The sequence below is a fragment of the Hylobates moloch genome, unplaced genomic scaffold, assembly GCF_009828535.3.
Source record: "Hylobates moloch isolate HMO894 unplaced genomic scaffold, HMol_V3 SCAFFOLD_6, whole genome shotgun sequence".
Classification (NCBI taxonomy): Eukaryota; Metazoa; Chordata; class Mammalia; order Primates; family Hylobatidae; genus Hylobates; species Hylobates moloch.
The window spans coordinates 68,638,568-68,661,334 of record NW_026652281.1 but is presented as its reverse complement, the minus strand read 5'-3'; the positions used below and the strand labels follow the sequence as shown (position 1 = coordinate 68,661,334).

The window sequence follows — 22,767 nt, the reverse complement described above, 5'->3', positions numbered from 1 at the left end:
AGCGGAGCTTGCAGTGAGCCGAGATTGCGCCACTGCACTCTAGCCTGGGTGACAGAGCAAGACTCCATCTCAAAAAAAAAAAAAAAAAAAAGCTATCATCTTACTGCGATTACAATGGCTATTATCATTATTTTCAGATAACATCAGAATTGAATGGCTAGAATGACTATCATCAAAAAGACAAGAACAGATGCTGGTGAGGATATAGCGAAAAGGGCACTCTTTTACACAATGATTCATGTAAATTAGTACAACTGCTAAAAACTATTAGAGATTTTTTTTAAAAAAACTGAAAATAAAAAAACTACCATACAATCATGTAATCCCAATACTGGATATATGTCCAAGGGAAAATAAATCAGGACATCAAAGGGATACCCACACTGGGATGTTTATCACAGCACTATTCACAATACCAAAGACAGGGAATCAACCTAAGTGTCCATTAGCAGATAAATGGATAAAGAAAATGTGGTATATATACAATGGAATATTATTCAGCCTTAAAAAGGAGTAAAATCATGTCATTTGCTGCAACATGGATAGAACTGGAGGTCATCATGTTAGGTGAAATAAGCCAGGCACAGAAAGACAAATACTGAATCTCCTTACTGATATGTGGGACCTGAAGAACTTGATCTCATGGACATAGAGTATCGAATGATGGTTACCAGAAGCTGGGAAAGGTATGATGGTGCGAGGAGAAAATGAAAAAAGATCGGTGAATGGATATATATTTACAGTTAGATAGAAGAAATAAGTTCTAATGTTTGATAGCAGACTAGGGTTCCTATAGTTAGCAACAATATATTGTGCATTTCAAAGTAGTTATAAGAGAGGGATTGAAATATTACCAACACACAGGTAAGTACTCAAGGAGCTGAATACCTCGAACACCCTGACTTGATCATTACACAGTCTACACATGTAAAAATTATCACATGTATCCCATAAATATGTAAAATATTATCTATCAATAAAAGGAAACAAAGGCAAAAACAAAGTATAAAATCCTGCTGGGCAGGAGGTTATGCTCTCTATTTGTTAAAGAGCCTAAAATACTACGATTAAAAGAAAATTAAATAACAATTGTGAATACCACCAATGGCACCAGATCAGCTTAATTTCCATCCTTCCTCCTTCCCTCCCTCCCTCCTCCCCTCCCTTCCTTCCTTCCTTTCCTTTCTTCCTTCCCTCCCTTTCCTTCTTCCTTCACTCCCTCTCTGAACCTCCCCCTCCCCCTTCCCCCTCTTCCTTCTTTCTCCCTCCCTCCCTCCCTTCCTTCCTCTTTCCTTTCTTTTTCTTTCTTTCTCTCTTTCTTTCTTTCACAAGGTCTCATTCTGTCACCCAGACGTACACGTTTCTTTCTTTCACAAGGTCTCATTCTGTCACCCAGATGTGCAGTGGTGCAATCATGGCTCCCTGCAGCCTCAACCTTCTGGGTTCACATGATCTTCCTGCCTCAGCCTCCTGAGTAGCTAGGACTATAGGTGCACACCACCATGCCCAGCTGATTTTTAAAATATTTTTGTGGAGACAGGGTCCTACTATGTTGCCCAGGCTAGTTGCAAACTCCTAGTCTCAAGCAATCCTTCTGCCTCAGCCTCCCAAAGTACTGGGATTACAGTACTAAACCCAGCTTTAATTTTCTATAAATTTAAATCTTGCATCATTTAATCTAAATAAAAGCTGTAGAAAAATTGACATCTGATATACATCTGAAGCTCTTATGAATAAGATGTATTATTGCCCTATAAGACTGTTAACCTTCTATATAATAGGAACTATAAATAATCAAAACAAGTATGAATAATTTAATAGAAAAATGAGTAAAACATACACACATTTTGAAGCAGTTATTCAACAATTACATCTTCTATGTACTAGGTATTGGGGATAAAGTAGTAAATAAAACAAAGATGGTTCTTGTTTTAATAGGACATACATTCTAAAAGGAAGATGCTGGCAATAAAGAGGTAAACAGAATAGATTTCTGGGCAGCCAAGGCAATAGTGACTGTGTACACTGCAATCTACCAACTATCCTCCCCAAACTATATAAACTATACAAAGGCGTGCAAATTCCATGATTTCGACATAACTAGAAGGTACAGAACAATACAAACATCAAGTTGCCTTTAATTAGAAAATATAAGCACCAATTTCCAGCAGAGTTATTTCTCAAGCTCTCACTCTAACCCTTTGCAAAAGGGAAGGCAGAGTTGTGGGGGCAATGCCCAGAAGAGTAGAGAACAAAAGGGCTCAGACTAAACTATGGTAACCCCAAGAAAGAGAAAACCACTACCAGTGTGAATGCCAGAGTACTGAAAAAAAAGTTCTAGAAAACCAGAGCAGACTATAAGAAAGGAACTTAACAGTATAAACGAAACTTGAGGAAGTAGTCTTAGAAAGGCTGAAGACAGTTCCAAAGAGCAGAAGATAAAAGGAAGAGAAAGGAATCTTGTGGGGTAAAGGGAAATATAAGCAAGAAAAGAAAATTTAAGACCAAAGAAAAACTATTAAAGGACACAGAATCTTTCTTCTGATTGTCTCTGCAAAAGAGGATGTTTTTGAACTAACAATTTATAAACCACCCCCAACTGCTATTCTATCCACAAAATGCAAATGTGTAAGCAATCTTCGTCTACACAAACTATTATAAAAGGAAATAGAAAATAGAAAATACTAAAAACACTTGAGTAGATGAATCTGCCCAAAACCAACTACGAAGCAGAAGAAAACTCTAACTCAATATTTCACTCTGAACTAAATATTCTCAAATAAGCATTTAAAAACAAGTTTGAAATTATATATTGAAAAACTTAGAATAGAAATAGGTAAAACAAACAAAACTCCAAAGAACAGAAAGGTTGATTGAACTCATGAGAGAAACAGAAGAAAAACGCAAAATCTATCAGAAATGAAAACCAAGTTATAAGGACCCAAGGAAAAATAGATTTGAATAAAACTATTTTTAATTCAATTATTACTTCTTATTTTAAATAATCCTAGAGAATGAAAGTGAGATAGAGAAAATAGAAAGAGGTTGCAAAAGACAAAATCAAATTACATAAAATTGGAGCTCCTGAAGAAGAAAAACAACACATTAGAACAGAACTAGTATTTAAAACTTTTATGCAAGAAAACTTCCTGGAAATAAAGAAAAACCTGGATATACAAATTAAAAAGGCCCACTGTGTACTTGGGGAAACACCCTCAACAATGAATTTTGTGAAATATTCTAGTATATCATTTAAACTTTATTTAAAAAATAAAGGAAAAATCCTCAGGGCACACAAGTAAAATGAGTCCAAAACTTGTAAGGCAAGAGAATCAGACTGGAATCAGATTTCTCAAAAGAAATATACAAAACAAGGCAATAATGGAGTGTCATTTTCAAGTAACTCAATGAAAGAGAATTATGAACCAGGGATTTTATATTAAATATCTTGCCAAGCTGTCACCCCAATACTGAATATATGAGAAAAAAAAAGTTTAAATAAGCAAGATCTCAGAAAGTATGTATCTAAGAGCTCTTTTGCAACCATCCACAAGAAGATAAGCTTTATCCAACCAAGAGATTTATCCAACCAAGAGATCACTGTGGAAACTTCAGAAAAAGGACTTATGGTGAGTGCTATGATTTGAATGTGTCCCCTCCAAAATTCAAGGGTTGAAATGCAGTGGCCAATGTGATGCTATTAAAAAGTAGAGCCTTTAAGAGACGATTAGGTCATGAGGGCTCCTCTCCTCGTGAATGGGAGTAAGGTCCTTATAAAAGAGGTTTCCCCTGCAGTGTTGCTGGCTTACTCTTCCATCCTCCCCGACGTGAGGAGGCCGCATTCATTCCCTCTGGAGGACGCAGCAACAAGGCAACATCTTGGAAGGGGAAAGCAGTCCCACAACCAAACCTGCCCATACCTTGACTTTGGCTTTCCAGCTGCCAGAAGTGTGAGAAGTTTCTGTTCTTTATAAATTACCCAGATTGTAGTTTTATATTATAGCAGCACAAAAGGACTAAGACAGGAAACATTTAATATATTTAATGTATAAAGACTAAAACAAATGTAGACAATAGTTAAAAAATAATCTGTTTAGTATTCTGACGAGGTAGAAATAATGCAACCAAAAAATAGGAAGAGAAAGAGAAAAATGAGAGCAGAACAAGCACATTATTATTGCATTAATAATTCAGAGTCAAAGGATATCATTAACAACTAACAAACTAGGCCAGGCGCGGTGGCTCATGCCTGTAATCCTGGCACTTTGGGAAGCCAAGGTGGGAGGACTGCTTGGGCCCAGGAGTTCGAGACCAGCCAAGGCAATAGAGTGAAACCCCATTTCTACAAAAAATTAAAAAATTAGCCAGGCTTGGTGGCACACACATGTAATCTCAGCTCCTCGGGAGGCTGAGTAGGGAGAAATTCTTGAGCCCAGGAGGTCGAGACTGTAGGAATCTGTGATTGTGCCACTGGCCTCCAGCCTGGGTGACAGAGTGAGACTCTGTCTCAAAAACAAAAAACAAACAAACAAAAAACCCCAAAAAACAAACCAGATAGTATATGTTTAAATATGAACACAGGTAACTAGGAGCATTTTAAAGGGGTGGAAGTTCAAAGGTAACCACTACAACAAAACTAAGACCATTTTAAATATCAAGAGATATTTAAAAATCAAGAGATAGTTAAAAAGAGCAAAGAACACATCATATAGAAAAATTATTAATATAATGCACACATAGAAATGATAACATAATAATGAGTTGAGACCAAACATAAAAATCATATCAATAAACATGAATGAGTTATCTACTAGAAAATATTTTCAGTTGGGTCACAAAGCACTATCCAAGTATATGTACACAAGACACACAAGGAGCACTCATAAAAACTGATAAAATATTATGTCACTGAAAAAGCAGCAGTAAATTATGTAACATAGAAATTATACAAATAAAACCCTGTGATCCCAATGCAATAGAACTAGAAATTAATAACTAAATCAAAAGATTAAAAAAGACCCTTCCACCAGGAAATTAAGGGACTTTTTATACCTTTCACACAGCTGTTGTATGAAAAGGAAATAAAGTCAAAATTACAGAATTTCCAGAAATAATAATGAAAACATTAAATATCAGAATCTATGGGATACACTTAAAGCAATGATCAGAGGAAGATCTACAGCCTGAAACACATATATAAATAAAAGTGAAAGAATGAAAAAAAGGAATTAAATCCCCTTTCAAAATGCTAAAAAAATAAAAAACCAAACAAAGCACAAGGCAGGAATAAATAAGATAAAAACAGAAATTCATAAGGTAAATTCATAAGTGGCATTTACTAGTTAATCAATTTTTTTTTTTTTTTTTTTTTTTTGAGATACGTCTTGTTCTGTCTCCAGTGCTGAAGTGCCATGGCACAATCACGGCTCACTGCAACCTCAACCTCCTGGGCTCAAACGTTCTTCCCACCTCAGCCTCCCATGTAGCTGGGACCACGGGCATGTGCTACCGCATCCGGCTAATTTTTTGTAGAGACAAGATCTCACCATGTTGATAAGTCTAGTCTCAAACTGCTGGGCCCAAGCAATCTTCCCGCCATGGTCTCCCAAAGTGCTGGAATTACAGGTGTGAACCACCACACCTGGCCAAAATCTTTTTTTTTTTTTTTTTAATGTATGAAAAAAAAAGGCCGGGTGCAGTGGCTCATGCCTGTAATCCCAACACTTTGGGAGGCCGAGGTGGGCAGATCACGACGTCAGGAGATCAAGACCATCCTGGCTAACACGGTGAAACCCCATCTCTGCTAAAAAAATGCAAAAAATTAGCCGGGCGTGGTGGCATGCAGGCCTGTAGTCCCAGCTACTCGGGAGGCTGAGGCAGAATAGCTTGAACCTGGGAGGCGGAGGTTGCAGTGAGCTGAGATCACGCCACTGCACTCCAGCCTGGGCAACAGAGCGAGACTCCATCTCAAAAAAAAAAAAAAAAAGAGAAACTTCACAAAGTAGACACATCACTACTAACTTTAGGTAATCAAAAAAGAAAATGAGAAAGAACAAGTATATCAAATAAGAAGTATAAGACTTCCCATTGAATACAGTCGTGCACAGCATGACAATGTGTTGATCAACCATGAACAGCATATGCAACAGTGGTCCCATAAGATTATAAGGGAGCTGAAAAACTCCTATCACCCAGCAGCTGCTATATCGTCACAGCACAATGCAGTACTCATGTGTTTGTGGTGATGCCGATATAAATAAATCTACCGTGCTGTCAGCTGTATAAATGCATAGCACATACAATTATGTATAGTACATAATACTTGATAAAAATAAATGGCCATGTCACTGGTTTATGTATTTATTATACTATACTATTAAAGTTATTTTAGAGTGTACTCCTTCTACTTATTTAAAAAAATATTAATTATCTGACAGCCCCAGGCAGGTCCTTCAGGGGGTATTCCAGAAGAAGGCATTGTTATTATAGGAGATGACAGCTCCATGCCTGTTACTGCCCTTGAAGACCTTCTAGTGGGACAAGATGTGGAGGTAGAAGACAGTGATATTGATGATCCCAATCTTGTATAGGCATCAGCTAATATTTGTGTTTGTGTCTTCATTTTTTAAAAGAAGTTTAAAAAGTTTTAAAAACATTTTTTAATAGGAAGAAAGGTTACAGACTAAGGATATAAAGAAAATAGTTTTCTACAGCTGAATACATGTTTATGTTTGCAGCTATTACAAAAAAGTAAAAAGTTAAAAAAATTTTAAATGTTTATGAAGTTAAAATGTTACAGTAAGCTAAGGCTAATTTATTATTGAAAAAGTAACATTTAAAAAAATAAATAAAGTATAGTCTAAGTGCAGTGTTGACAAAGTCTATAGCAGTGTATGGTAATATCTTAGGTCTTCAAATTCACTCACCACTCACTCACTGACCCACCCAGAGTAACTTCCAGTCCTACAGGTTCCATTCATGATAAGTGTCCTATTCAAGTATACAATTTTTATCTTTTCTACTATATTTTTACTGTACCTTTTCTATCATTTCTACTGTATTTTTACTCTACCTTTTCTGTGTTTAGATGTGCTTAGATACAAATATATGAATACTTACCATTGTCTTACGAGGGAGGGAGGGAAAAGAAGGAGGGGGCAGGGAGAGAGAGAGAGAGAGAGAGAGAGAGAGAGAGAAGAGAGCCATCCAGAATAAAACAAAGAAAATATAGCCAAAATGACATTTGGGGAATGTAAGTAAAGGGTATATAAAAAATTTCTGTATTATTCTTGCAACTCTTCTGTAAGACTGAAATTATTTCAAAATGAAAAGTTTACCTAAAGAGCTTATTTAGGTAACCAAACACTGCCTGTTCCCAAAAACCTATTGAAATAAAAATAAATAAATAGTTTAAAAACAAAATAGAAGTAAAAAACAAGATCATTTCAGATAGTGATAAGTACTAAAAGGAAAATAAAAAATGGTAATACTACAAAAATACCTGGGATGGGGTGTGGGGACTGTAGCATAGTGCTGAAATTGGGAAGTCAGAGAAATTAACATCTGAACTAAGACCTAAACTAAAAATAGAAGCCAGCCATCTGAAGATTTGGGCAAAGAATTCCAGGCAAAGATATTCCACATGCTCTAAGGTGAAAATGCACCTGTGAATTCAAGATACAGGTAAAGACCAAATGCATGTGAAAAATTGTTCAATGTTATTCATAATTTAAAAAATAATTAAATAGTTGAGTCACTTCTTTTCTTAAGAGATGGCAAAGAATGGGTCCAGGGGGTACCAATATCCAGTGGGTACCCTGCTTTTCCAGATGTCAATTTCCCAGTATAAGAAATTTTAAAACATTGACACCAAGCAATTCTCGTTTGAAAGTTTATCTTAAAGAAATAATCAGAAAGGCAAAGATTTATGAAAAAGGTTGTAATATTATGTATTTATAGCATAACACTGGAAACAACATAAACTGCCATTACTATAGGAAAGCTGGAAGAAAACTATGATACCTCTATATGGGAGAATTCTATGCAGCCATTGGGCTTATGACATAAAGTTAGATAAAAATGTATGTAAACAAAAAATGGTATCTATATCCATCTCTTGTAAAGAAAATATTATCTAAAGCAACACTGGGACAAGGTAATGCCAGTTACTTTGCCTTAAGATGACAGGATTATGATTTTTTAATATTATGGAATTACGATTTTATACTAACCTTGCTAAGTATATTTTTTGAAATTTTTCTAATTTTTTTTACAATGGGCATGTTTTTCATACATATTTATAACAGAAATATCCAAATATTGCCAAATATCAAAAACTCATAAATTAGAAAAACTGTATCACGGTATCCTTAATTTACCAATAACTATACATTTTCTATCCACATTCATACCTCTAATCCAACTCTAAATACTGCAGTTTCAGGATTCTTTTCCAAGGAATTTAATGATCCCAATTTTCTGTACTGAACTTACGAATGGAGGTTCAAGGGTGCTGGGACTTTTGATAAACAGGAGATGTTTCTGTGGGAGGGAGAAGGCTGCAGAGGAGGAAATTTCTTTGAATTGGAAAAAATATGTTATTTTCTGTAGCTTGTTCTTTTAGAATTCATCCTCAGGTTTTCTAAAAGCTTCCCTGTCCTGTTCCAGGTAGGTTGTTTTGATATTTTTGATATTCAGTGAAAGGATGGGTAAGAATTATATTCACAATTTCAAGTGCCAGCTATAAAATTCAATTACTGCTCTATCAATGATGAAATCCATTCATTCACACATTTATTGAGAATGGGTCTCATTCTGTCACCCAGGCTGGAGTGCAGTGGTATGATCATAGCTCACTGCAACTCCCAACTCAAGCAAGGCTCAAGTGATCCAAGCAGCTGGGACTACAGGTGCACACCACCACTCCCAGCTAATTCTACTGTTTCATTTTTTTGTAGATGCAGCATTTCGCTATGTTGCCCAGGTTGGCCTTGAACTCCTGGCCTCAAGAGATCTTCCTGCCTCAATCTCCCAAAGCACTGGGATTATAGGCATAAGCAACTATGCCTGGCTTCAAATACATTTAGAATTATCAGCATTAGAAATTTGATATAAATATATCATCTCTTTGTTTCTCTTCATAAGTGAGACAATGTAAATGTGTATATAACTGAAAATATTTTTTAAAAGAATCATTAAGGATGACTTAACTGTTGCTTGAAGAAGTGTGGTAATGCAGAAAGAACAGACTTTGGAATAAAATAAATCTAGGCCTCATTACTTTCTAGCTAAGTGCCTTAATTAAACTTGTTAACACCTTCGAACTGCTGTCTTCTCTTTGAAAATGGGGATACCTCACCTGTTAATGTGAGAATTAGAGCTAATGTAAGTTAAGTGCTTAACATATGCCTGAATTATCGCAAGTACTCAAAAACCAAAACAAATGAAAGACAAAACTCGACTGAATTTCCCCCTTTCTTCCAGCCCTGATTCCATGCTTCATAGTTAAGTTCTACATCAGGATTTCTCAACCTTGGCATTATTGACATTTTGGGTTGGATAATCCGATGCTTAGCAGCATCTCTGGCTTTTTCTACTAGATATCAGCGGCGCTCCACTAATTGTGAAAATAAAAAATGTTTGCACACATTGCTAAATGTCCCCTGGGCTTCAAAAGTGCCCCAAGTTGATGACCACTAATCTATATAGATGATTAAAATATACAAACAGCATTTAATAGGGCCAACCAAAACAAGTGATCTCATTTTTCCCAGACAACTGAAAGCCAGTGATGGGAAGAGGAGAGGTAAATATTCCATTTTATATAAGGAATCTGTTTATTTCATGAAGGATTATTATGAAAGGGTTTAAAGCCCATGTCTTTGACTACCAAAATAATGTATTTTGACCATTATCTTAGTGGTCAAAGATTTGGATTTTAAAATTTGACTGCCTCCATTTAAATATAGGTTGGACAAGTTAGCCTCTCCAAGCTTCAGTTTCTTCATCTGGGTTATTATGACTGTTACATGGATTAAATGCATAATACAAGTAAAGTGCTAAGCCCAGTGTCTGAAAAGTAGCAAGCACTCAATAAATGTTGGCTGTTCTTATTATAATCTAGGTCCTCTTTCCAATCCTGGGCTTTCAGGTCCCTCTTATAATGCCTTATCTCAAATTCCTCACTCTATACATATACTTATTTCTACTCCAAAGTCATCCTAACCCTTCTTTATTGAGGCACCTAACCCTGAGGGTGTAAGAAAACTGCCTGAGCTGGCAAGAGAAGACTTTGGTAATAAATTCTGAGAAATCTTCCCTTACCATGTCTGACTACCACTGACACATGATGTTTTTTGTACACTGGAATCCGGAAGCATACTATTTATGCAGAAAAAAGTGAGTAAAATTAATTACACTGAAGAACGAAGAGTACTAAGTTGTGTTTCATTAGGGCACAACTATTGGTATAATTCATACATTAGTACATTGTAAAAAAAAAAAAAAAAAAAAAAAGAAGAACGTTCCCAAATTGAAAGAAATCAATTTGCAAATTTTTCTTTAAATTCAGGGTTTTCTTTCTTTCTTTTCTTTCTTTCTCTCTCCTTTTCTTTTTATTAAGACAGGATCCCCCTCTGTTCCAGGCTGGAGTACAGTGGTGTGATTATGACTCACTGCAGCCTCAACCTCCTCGGCTCAAGTGATCCTCCTCCTCAGCCTCCCAAAGTGCTGAAATTACAAGCAGGAGCCACCATGCCCAACTCCAGGGTATTTTTTTTTTTTTAATTAAAAGTAGAAATTTCCAAAAGAATTTACTAAATAATTTACAATTTATAAATGACCATCTATGATAATTATAAGCTACACAGATGAAGTTATCAAGTAACCTTTTAAAAATCAAAGATTAGGCATGAATCAGAAGTCCTGGAAAAGAAAAATGACCAAAACCTACAAAATGGAGTCTCAGAAAAAAAGTCAGTGCTATGTGAAAAAATGATGCCTTTCTATGCAGAAGTGAATAACAATTTTTACTACAGCTCACCTGTAGTTTCTGAGTCAAAGAATCCCTCTGTTCTTGTAGTTCTCTGGCATTATCAATTTCTTGTTTTAACCTTTCTATTTCCTAGAAAAGACAGAGCAATGTCTTAACATTCAAACTATATCATGGCAAGGGAAGGTCTTGTTTTTCCCTGAAATTATTGCTCTAGTTCTTAGAAAAAGATGATTTTAAAAACATTCCTTCATATTGACTTTTAGAGGGATGAATTCATCTTTATGTGCATGTTGTCTAGAACAGAATAATCTTAAGCAACAGCAACAAGTCTAACTTGGTGGTTCTGGTACAGCCCTGCTTAGAAATAACAATCTGAACATTTTAATGTTGCTTCAAGCTTTGTGGATATAATTCTTTCCTAAGATATTAAAGTTCTGACTGGAACCCAGAGAAAGCAACAGCTTTTAAAATCCATTTAACCCCTAATGATTTTCTGTTGACTGTATAAATGCCAACTCTCATCTGGAAGGCAATAGGTGGTATCTTGGTCTGACTGCCTCACCACAGTTCATAATAACAGAAATAAGGATAGGGAAAATATGAGCAAGCTTAATACCACTCAAGAAAAATTTCATCCTAAAAAAAAGGTCACAACCTGACTTTATTCCATAAAATGCTTTTAAATTTGACATGGAATCTAATACTTTGTACACATGTTAGCTAGATTACAGATGAGTAAAAAGCAGCAAATACCTCTTCCTTCACTTTCAGTGTCTCTTCCAGTTCTTGTATTGTCTGATTTAATTCTGTCTTATGAGTATGTACTGCATTTGCTTGGCTACTAACACATTCAAGTTCAGTCACCTAAAATTAAATGAGAACACAGATTAACTTAAATTTCAACTTTAAAGAGTTTCTTGCTAAATACATAGCCCCAAATAAATGAACAGTATATTCCGAATAAATATATAAAAATTAATTTTGAGAAATATTAAGACACTCAAGGTAGAGTGAATAGATTCTTCAAAGATATAAAACTAGGAAAAGGGAAAAATAATTATTTACATGGCTTGGTCATGGAAAGGTTAGGATAACTTAAATTAAGTGATTAATGACAGTAGAGAATCCCTATAATGAAAGTCTTCTTTAAAAATTTCTTCCAAAAACACATTCAAGATCAGATATGACCATCTGTCCTTCATCTGTAGCCTTCAAATTCAATATGGGTTCTGAAAACTGGCCTTGCAGAAGTGAGAATTTTTTCAAATACATTTCCAACATGTAAGAGAATCTGGAAGAGAAAATAGGCTTAAAATACAACTTAAATCATTAGATACTGGCATGACTTTACATCAATAGTGTCTCTTATGGGTAAGATAAAATTTTGTTAGTCAATAAGAATTTACTGAGGGCCCAAAGAGTAATATAACTTTTAATGAGCACTTGGTATTTTTTGAGAGAACAGAGAGGGGCACTGTCCTTCAAGTTATACCATCTAAAACTAGAATTAATAATAGACAGAAGTCAACATAAATACACACACACACACATGCACACACCCTATCACAGCTCTTTATATATATCATGTATGCATAAAATTTTGGTTTACTAGAAGATAGTAAATTCTAGACTATTAAGGAAACAGTAAATCCCTCTCCCTGGCATTTTTCAACTATCAAATTACCCTCTACATTCTGTGATTCTCTCTCTTATATAATTTTCTTCCTTTCTTCTCATGTACTAATAGCCTCGTTACAAACCCTTATCACCCAGACCTGAACAAAACCAACAGCCTCCCAGTGGACTTAATTATAACCTTTTCATACTTTTGTCTATTCTGCAAATTTCTAAGATTCATCGTTCATTCCTGTGATTCTGCCATTCAAAGACTTTCAGCAGCTCATCTTTTTTACGATATCAGATCTAACCCTCAGATCCTCTGTATATTGGCCCCAACCTTCTCAACCATCCACACTGCCCAAGACGTTCAGTGAGTACTTCCAACGAAAAGCACACAAATCTCCTTGTCCTAAGAACAAGTGATATTCGTTCCCAACTTGTTGATTTAACTAGAATGTCCTCTCTTGCCTCTGAAAACCATTCGGACCTAATCAAACCCTTAACTCTTAGCTCAGCATGTACTTTCTCCAGAAAGCCATTCTTATCTGCTCCAGCCTTCAAGGCTCTCCTCTGGTTCACAAAACCAAGCATCTGTTCAAAAATCTTGGGAATTATTTCACTTATTGTTTGATGTGTATTTATTTTGTCTCATTATATAATAAATTCCTTAAGAGGAGTTCCAATTCTGATAATGACGAAATAGTTTTTATTGGAGTAACTTCCCTATAGATAACAATTGCAAATTATGGGCAAAATGTAAAAGTCAACTGTTTGAAGGACCTGGTGAGTAACCAAATTGGGCAAAAGACTGCAAGAAAGCAGTCACTTTGGGTGATTTCCATATCTTTTTGCCTGAAGGTACTGTGCAGTCTGGCTGCATTGCTTGACTGAACTCAAGCAGAAATCCATAGTCTTATTTCTCTGAGAAGCCTGAGAATTTTAGGACTCTGCAGAACACCTGGAACAAGTAGGAATAGGAAAAGAGCTGGAAGGCTGAAAGAACTAAACTGCGATGGTGCTCAACACAGAGATGACAGTTTGAAGTTCTGCTAGTCCCTGCTAAGTTAGAGGGCCTTGGTAAATACCTCAAGCTTTGCAGTGAAACCTTGGAAGGGTTATGTCTTAGAGATAAAGATTTCCTAGGACGATGTGATTTACCCTAGGGTTACAGCAAAATTGAAATACATGAATTCTAACAAAGCATAAGTACACAACTCCACAAATTCAAGATAATCTCCAAATAATTTAACTGCCTGTTGAAACAAAAACTCAACATTATTCAAAAATAACAAAATCTGTGGTCTCTAAAACATCTCATTTGCAATGTCCAATACACAATTAAAAATGACTAGTCATTTTTGTGAAAAAACAGTAAAATGTAACATGTTCAAGACAAAATCTATCTAAATAAAAGTGGAGATAATTTGTTGGCAGTACACTTGGAGTACAAAAACTGCTCAAGGAGGTTATTCAGGCTGAAGGGAAACAATACCTGATAGAAATTCAGATCTACAGGAAAGAAGCACAATGGAAACTGAAAATATGTGAGTAAATAAATATATTATGTTTCTTAAGTTCTTTAATATTCAATTGACTATTTAAAGAGAAAATTTCTTAAGGGCAGAGATTACACAATAAGGAGACATGATAGCTCCTTAATATTTTCTGGCTATGACAATTGTCATAAATTTTTTTTATCGTGGTAAAAAACATACATCATAAAGTTTATCATCTTAGTCATTTTAAGTGTATAGTTCTATAGGGTTAAGTATTTATATTCACATTGCTGTGAAACAGATCTCCAGAACTTTTTTAACTTGCAAAACTGAAAGTCTATACCCATTAAACAACTCTCCTTTCCCCCACCTCTCATAAGTTAATTTTTATACAAAGGATAGAATAACATTTACTCAAGTTTCTAACATTTCCACTCTGTCTCAACTCCATTTCCTTTTCTTTTCTTTTTTTTCTGAGACAAGGCCTTGCTGTGTTACCCAAGCTGGAGTACGCAGTGGTGTGATCTCAGCTCACTTCAGCCTCTGCCTCCTGGGCTCAAGTGATGTTCCCACCTCAGCCTCCTAAGTAGCTGGAACTATAGGGACATGCCATCACACTCAGCTAATTTTTGTATTTTTAGTGGAGATGGGGTTTCACCATATTGCCCAGGCTGGTCTTGAACTCCTGGGCTCAAGCAATCCACCCTCCTTAGCCTCCCAAAGTGCTGGGATTATAGGCGTGAGCCAATGTGCCCAGCTTGGAATTCTTTTTAAAAGGGGAAATTAAAGGCATCTGTTGGGTGAAGCACTTCTATGCCTTGAATTTTTTTAAAAAAATCTTTTTTGTTGTTGTTGTTTTGTTTTGTTTTTTAGAGACAGAGTCTTGCTCTGTCACCTAAGCTACAGTGCAGTAGAGCCATCATAATTCACTGCAGCCTCCAATTCCTGGGCTCAAGCAATCGTTGCCACTCAGCATTCCAAGTAGCTAGGACTACAGGCGTGTGTCCCCATGCTTGGTTAATTAAAAAAAAAAAAAAAAAAAAAAAAAAAAAAGATTTTTTTTTTTTTTAAATGGAGATGGGGTCTTGCCATGTTGCCTGGGCTAATCTCAAACTCTTGGCCTGAGAGCATTAAAACACTTTACAAGTAATTATCTGGGCTTCTGATATTAATGGTATTGAAATTTCTGATTTTTTTCTACACCAAATCTCTAATATTACCAAAGTTAATAATTTTCTACTTGTATTTTTCAAATTGTTCCTTCTTTAAAAAGAAAATAGTAAAAGCACCTGACTCACTGCAACTCATTGAGACAGTGCAATTACATGGCACTTAAGTGTCTCAACAAATTTTCATAGGAATTGTACAGAATACATATTTTTGACCCACTGCAACTACATGCCAATTAAGTATTCAATTAATCTTCACAGGAATTGTACAGAGTACTTATTATTCCTATTTTACAGATGAGAATACTGAGCTGGAAGAAGGAAATAACTTATCAAAGATCATACAGATAATAACCAGCAGAACTGGAATTCGCACTCTGGAAATACTCTGGTCTTGTAAACCAGAAATGGAGAATCCCCTCCCCAGGACAACTCAGGAAAAAAAGCATTCCCACTTAACCGTCAACACCCAAAGCTGAAATTCTAATTAAACTACTCCCTGAATTTTTTCTCAGCACACACTTTAACTACCATGTCAGTACTAATCAACTAGCACTAATACATTAGTGCTTTTATGTACTTTGTGCATTACTGCTAGTCTCCATGGATAAGATGGCGAATCAACATGGTTTGTTGACTTCAAAAGGCGTATATTCTTCATTCTCATTAAACTATGGAAAATATTTTTCTTAATCAAACAAACGCATATAATACAACCCATATCTATGTTCTGACATCCTAGAACTAGCAGATATCCCTGTGCTGAATCTACATGCAAATTTCTTCTGATCAAGAAAACCTGTTAGCCCTAAATCCCTATAGACATCAGCCCTGAAATTACCCGCTTGTGCAGACGTTCTGCTTCCTCTTGATAGGCAGCAAGTTGCTGTTTCCATTGTTTCACATTGGCAGTGGACTCCAGCAGGGCTGCAGTGAGTTTGGCATTATTTCCTTTGAGGGTTGCCAGTTCAGCCTCCCAATGTTTGCTGATTGCTGAACTAAAATAAAACAAAAAGAAAATTCTATCCATTACACCAACTACTGTTACCTTGAAGAGACAGCAAGACTCAGTTCTATTGTAGGGTTTATAGTCTAAGAATGTTTTCTTTTTTTTTTTTTTTTTTTTTTTTTTTTTGAGATGCAGTCTCGCTCTGTCGCCCAGGCTGGAGTGTACTGGCGCAATCTTGGCTCACTGTAACCTCTGCCTCCTGGGTTCAAGCAATTCTCCTGCCTCAGCCTCCCGAGTAGCTGGGACTACAGGCGCGCGCCACCATGCCCTGTTAATTTTTTTGCATTTTTTTAGTACAGACAGGGTTTTGCCATGTTGGCCAGGCTGGTCTTGAACTCCTGACCTCAGGTGATCCACCTGCCTCAGCCTCCCAAAGTACTGGGATTACAGGCGTGAGCCACTGCGACCAGCCCTAAGAATGTTTTCAAAGACAACCCCAAAATACTAAAAAACACAAATACTTCAGCAAAATATTCCTAGAAAAGAAAACCTGGCAAGTGAAGAAATACAAAAAGTACCCAAGTACCAGGCTTAACGTGGAATGTTTCCCACCTTCATTATGACAGATACAGTTATCTACAGAAGAGTTTCCACCCATTCTCTTTTAAGGAATAAACATTATAGCCTGAAAAACATCATTAAAAAAACCTAATGATGTATTATATTTTTTACGTGTGTCAAACCCTAAAGTACAATGTTATTCCTTAATGAAAACATATGAGGATGCTTAAATGTCATAAGGTTTGGGATATGTAATGTAGTATTTCTTTTGAAATTGTTATTGATTTATTTCATCTTATTCAGGACCTTAAAATGTCAAAAATACAAACATTTGCTACAATAAACTGATTTCATAGGAAAGGCTATGCCTAGAAACTGGTTCTAATGACTTGACTTCTGATATAATTCCAGTGTCATAAATAGAAGACTAAAGCAATCACCTTTTTTCCTCATTTAATATTCTACTTGATAAGTTACTACAGTTAAGTATCCCAACTAAAACACTGTTCTACTACAAGACAATTCTTTTAGTTGGAAAGACTCCTCTTGAAAATTCCTTTCTTAACTTTCCAATGAAGAAAGAATTGCCTCATTAGAAAGAAAAAGGTTTTTCTTTCTCATTATTGAAGTTTATTTCTATTAGTAAAATTCTACTAACCTCATCCCATTAACTAACTAGTGAGGCTTATAGCTTTCTTCAATCACCATTTTTGGGGGGTTTGATAAGTCATTTGTATTCTAGGGTAAATTTGATGGATTGATATTTTATAGTAATTTTAGTATATATTTTATTTAAAAAGCATAGTTTTCATCACCAAGATTTCTAAAGCTTATCACCAGAAATATGACATATCGGCATCATGAACCCCGATATGATGTACAGAGAATGACACAAGATTGTGTCTGTAGTATTCTTGCAATAAATGCGTAACTTCAGTCAAATAATGAGAAAATGTCATATAAACCCAAACTGAGGGACAATCTGTAAAATAACTGAAATTCTTCAAACATGTGAAGAAAATGAAGGAAACAGAAAATAACAGTTAAACGCAAGGTGGGATCTTAGGTAGGTTCCTAGAACAGAAAGGGAACATTGGTGAAAACTGAGGGTTAGTAGTATTGTATCAATGCTACTGTCCTGGATTTGATCATTGTATTACAGTTACACAAGATGTTAACATTAAGGGAAGCTGGGTGAAGTGTATATGGGCACTCTGTACAGTTTTTGTGATTTTTCTGTAAGTCTAAGATTAGTTTAAAATGAAAAGTTAAAAATATTCCTGAAGTTTACTAAGTGAGAAAATATTATCAAAACACGAAAGGACAGAATCAAGCAACAAGCTAAGCTATTAATTTAACAATCCATTTCTATCCTGAAAAAGCTCTTTTCTTATTCTTTCTTTGTGAAATGATTTTTCAGATTCATGTCTTCTGAGCAAAGCACGCATGGATTCACCTGCTCTAACTGAATTATAGATTTTTCTTTAAACCACCTACCAGTTTTTCCCCTACAGAGATGCGTTTTATTTAAATGGAAACTTCAATCTGACAACTGAAATCTTAGTGAACTAATTTAAATACTTGTTATATGTCAACAGCAAACCCCTTTAAAAATTAACTAGAAGAAAAAACGATTATTTACTCCTAAAATCCATTTGTCAAAATTACCCAATTATAAAGTAAAATGGATTACCACATATTTATAGCAGGAGAAATAATTTTAAAACGAGGGTATTTTTCTATTATATTTATCTGGGTTTTATTTTATAGTCAATAGACAGTAAAATCCATCAAGCATTTTATAACTGCTTACATCACAAGTATTCAGTAATTATCCTGTGTAACCTCGGACCCAACATTCAAGCACTTTGGTTCTCAGTTCTTTATATGTCAAATAAATAGATCAGTCAAGATCTGTATTATCCAAATATTAGCATGTGGCTATTTAAATGTAATAGTTCAAAATTAAAGTAAAAAATTCAGCTTTGAATTTGAGACACATTTCATGCACTCAACAGCCACACACGACTGGTGGCTACCACCCTGGACAGCAAAGATACAGAACATTTCATCATGACAAAAAGTTCCACTGAACAGTACTGTTCAAGAGGATCCCTACATTCTGCCTTTTCTTTCTTTCTTTCTTTGAGATGGAGTTTCGCTCTTGTTGCCCAGGCTGGAGTGCAATGGCACAATTTCAGCTCACGCAACCTCTGCCTTCCAGGTTCAAGCAATTCTCCTGCCTCAGCCTCCCAAGTAGCTGGGATTACAGGTGCCTGCCACCATGCCCAGCTATTTTTTTTTTTTTTTTTTTAGTAGAGGTAGGGTTTCACCATGTTGGCCAGGCTGGTCGCTAACTCCTGACCTCAGGTGATCCACCCGCCTCGACCTTCCAAAGTGCTGGGATTACAGGCGTGAGCCATCATGCCCGGCCCTGACTGCCTCTTCGATTCTGTGCGTGAGGCTGAACTGTGTCCCTCCAAAACTCATATGTTGAAGTCCTAACTCCCAGGATCTCACAGTATGACTGTATTTGGAGATAGAGTCTTTAAAGAGGTAATTAAGGTTTAATGTGATCATTAGGGTGGGCCATAATCCAGTATAAATGATGTCCTTACAAGAGGAGGAGATTAGGACACAGACACATGAACATAAAAAGAGACGACAGCCATTTACAAGACGAGGAGAGAGGCCTCGGAAGAAATGACCCTGCAGATGCCTTGATCTCAGACTTCTAGCCTCCAGAACTATAAGAACATAGATTTCTATAGTTTAAGCCATGCAGTCTACAGCATTTTTTAGGACAACTCAAGCAAACTAATAAACATAATTTTTTAAACCCACACTATGTAGCCTATCAATTTGCCTCATCTTCCTGAAGTACATGGATTATATTTCCTGTTCTAATCAAGCTGGCTTTTCTGTGATGAGCTCTTCTTCTCAATCAGATTCTCATTTTTTTCTATGAATTTCTGTCCAATTTTTCTATATTCAGAATCCGTTTATCAGATTGCATTTTTTCCTTTCATTGATTCAAGTTTTCTCCAACAAGTATTTTCCAGTTATTACACCCATCCTTTCACTTACCAGCAAAACCTGGTGCTTGCCAATCTGTGCATGCTTAGCCAATGCGCTGACTAAATGAAAAGTAAAGGTATTCACTATGAAATCAGTGCAAGGCCAACCTCAGATCAAATCAATTAATGAGTACTAAATTTTATAACACTAATTTTAATAAAATTTTCAACACTAATAAAAACCTCAAATATAAATATTTTAGCTCTCACATCAGGGATGGAATTTCACACTAGTTTTGGGTAGCAGAATCATATGGAGTTTCTTGACTCCCATTTTAAACTTATCAGGCATGCATATACGATAACAGGGATTTCATCTATAAAACACTGTAGACCTGGAACATGGAGAATCTACAACAAACCTGTTTAAGAAAAGGTTGGTATTCCTGAACAAGCTGCCTTGTTTTGGTGTAATTTACAAGTTAATATCGTTGGCAGAAGTACTTTTTATATGAGTAGTCTAGGTAGTTATAACAACACATCAATTATTTTAAAATGCTTGATTGTTGGAAGTATATGTTTAAAGTAGGTTAGTAGATTCTTCAAATTCATCCTAGCATTTTCCAGTATTTTCATATTTGGTTGGTATTTAGACCCAAGGAAGCTCAAGTTTAAGATACAACGCTGGTAAAATCTTGAAATACACTATACGTTAATGATAAAATCTAGGTAAGTGTAATCATTTTATTTTCTACCTGTATCAAGAAGATAACTTCACAATTTCATGTTTGGAGTGGTAATTATGAGCAAGATGGCTACCAAAAGCATTTCTAAGGCTCTTGGGAGCCAGAGATACAAAAGGGGATTTGTACCCTCTTGCAGGCGCTTTACCACAGACTTCTATCAGGTTCTCAGGAGAAAGATTAGAGAGGCAGAGAGAGAGACTAGAGAAGGGATCCTGGATGAGGGGAGAGACTTCCATTTGGGAAATTCACAAAGTCTAGCCAAGACCCTTCTTCGCCACAGGACCAAAATCTTAAGCCAGTGGGAGAAGGATACCCTTAAATCCTGTCATTCTCCCACTTAACCTGGATTCAGGCAAAGACCTGTTATGGCTAGGGGTAAAGAGAATAAAACACTGTAACTCTGTGAGAGGAACAGAAAACAGTCCTGGATTCAGAGGTCTCTAACCTGTGGGACAGAGGCAGGAAACTCCTACACAAGACTCTCAACTATCACAAGGCTGAATTTACCTGCTACTGGGAAGAGGGACAGGATCACTGAGAAAGCCTCATTTCTGAGATCCTGGGACAAAGGATCTACCCAAGATGGAGGCTGGACAAAAACAACAGAGAACCCCATTCTGTCCTCTATTATAGCAGCCTTCCATTGCAGGAAGGTCAAGACTGTAGAGACAGACCTTCTTTGGGGTGTGCACACACACAAAAAAGACCAAAAGATGAGTGTCGAGCAGTGAGTAGAACCCTCTAGCAACCCTAAGCACAAGGTAATGCTAGAGATGTTTAAAGGCTATAGCATACTCATAGTAACCATACCAACAACAAAATCAAAATCCATTTCAACCCCTGAATGGACTAACTTTCATATTAACAGCCTAGCAGAAGAGTCATACCCATTTCTAGGAGGAAATAGTGTTCATCATTACTGTCCTCCACACAATGTTTGGCATTCAGTGAAAAAAAAAAAATTACAAGATGTATCAAAAAGCAAGAAAAAAAAAACACTCCTCACAGTCAAGAGAGAAAGCAATCAACAGAATCATACTCAGAGATTAATCTGATCTTGATCTTGAATAAATCAAAGAAGGAAGTAAGATAGCCATGTTAAAGGTGTTAGTGGAAAGAAGGACATCACATTCACTCAGATTGTGAATTTTAGCAGAGCAATGAAAACTATGGGAAAGAATCCAATAGAAATGTTAGAAATACAGAACATAACAACAGAGGTGAATGCCTTTGACAGGCTCAGTGAACTTGACATAGCTGCATAAAGTCGGTGAACATGAAAACAGATCAACAGAAATCAGCCAAACTGAAACACAAAGAGAAAAAAGAAAAAGAGTTTCTACGATATGAAGGGCCATGTAAACTGTCTAACAAATGTTTAACTAGAATCATAGGAGAAGAGAGAAGGGCAGAGGAAATATCTGAAGACATAAAGGCTGGGTATTTTCAAAAAATAAAAGACATGAAACCACAGATGCAAAAAGTACAAAAACATATTATACATAGAGGAACAAAAATAACAATTACAGTAGCCCCTTATTCATTGTTTCTCTTTCTGTGGTTCCAGTTACACATGGTCAACTGTAGTCTGAAAAATTACAGTATGATAAAATATTTTGAGAAAGGAAGAGACCACATTCACATAACTTTTATTACAGTATATTCCTATAATTGTCCTACTTTATTATTAGTTCATGTTGTTAATCTCTTACTGTGCCTACTGTAGAAATTAAGCTTTATCACAGATATGTATCTACAGAAAAAAACATAAACATAAACCCTACATATAGGGTTCAGTACTATCCACGGTTTCAGGCATCCACTGGGAGTATTGCAATATATTCCCTGTGGTTAAGGAGGGACTACTGTATAGTAATACTTCATCACAGACGATGCAATCCAGAAGACAGTGGAGTGACAGTGTTGAAAGAAAACAATTCTCATCCTAGAATTCTACACATAGGAAAAATATCTTTCAAAATGAAGGTGAAATAAAGAGTTTTTCAGGTAAACAAGAGCTCAGATAATTTATTACTAGAAGACGTGTCCTACAAGAAATAGTAAAGAAAGTTCTTTAAGTGAGAGTATGATCCCAGAGAGAAATGTAGATCTACACAAAGAGATGAAAATATCTGAAAATTATTAAAATGAAGATAATTATAAAAGGTCCAAAGGTATGATAATTCAAAGGAGAAATAACAGTCTTTTAAACAAAT

At 35.9% G+C, this 22,767-nt stretch overlaps 1 protein-coding gene across 1 annotated transcript in view; it reads right to left on the bottom strand.

Annotated features, from left to right (window-relative positions):
* Positions 1–22,767, bottom strand: part of HOMER1 (homer scaffold protein 1) — a 141,089-nt gene that overhangs the window by 12,597 nt on the left and 105,725 nt on the right. The window contains exons 6-8 of the mRNA XM_032156975.2: positions 16,120–16,276; positions 11,747–11,857; positions 11,042–11,122 (exon numbers count right to left, since the gene is read on the bottom strand). Of these exons, the coding sequence (XP_032012866.1) occupies positions 11,042–11,122; positions 11,747–11,857; positions 16,120–16,276 (349 nt within the window). The remainder of the gene's footprint in view (positions 1–11,041; positions 11,123–11,746; positions 11,858–16,119; positions 16,277–22,767) is intronic.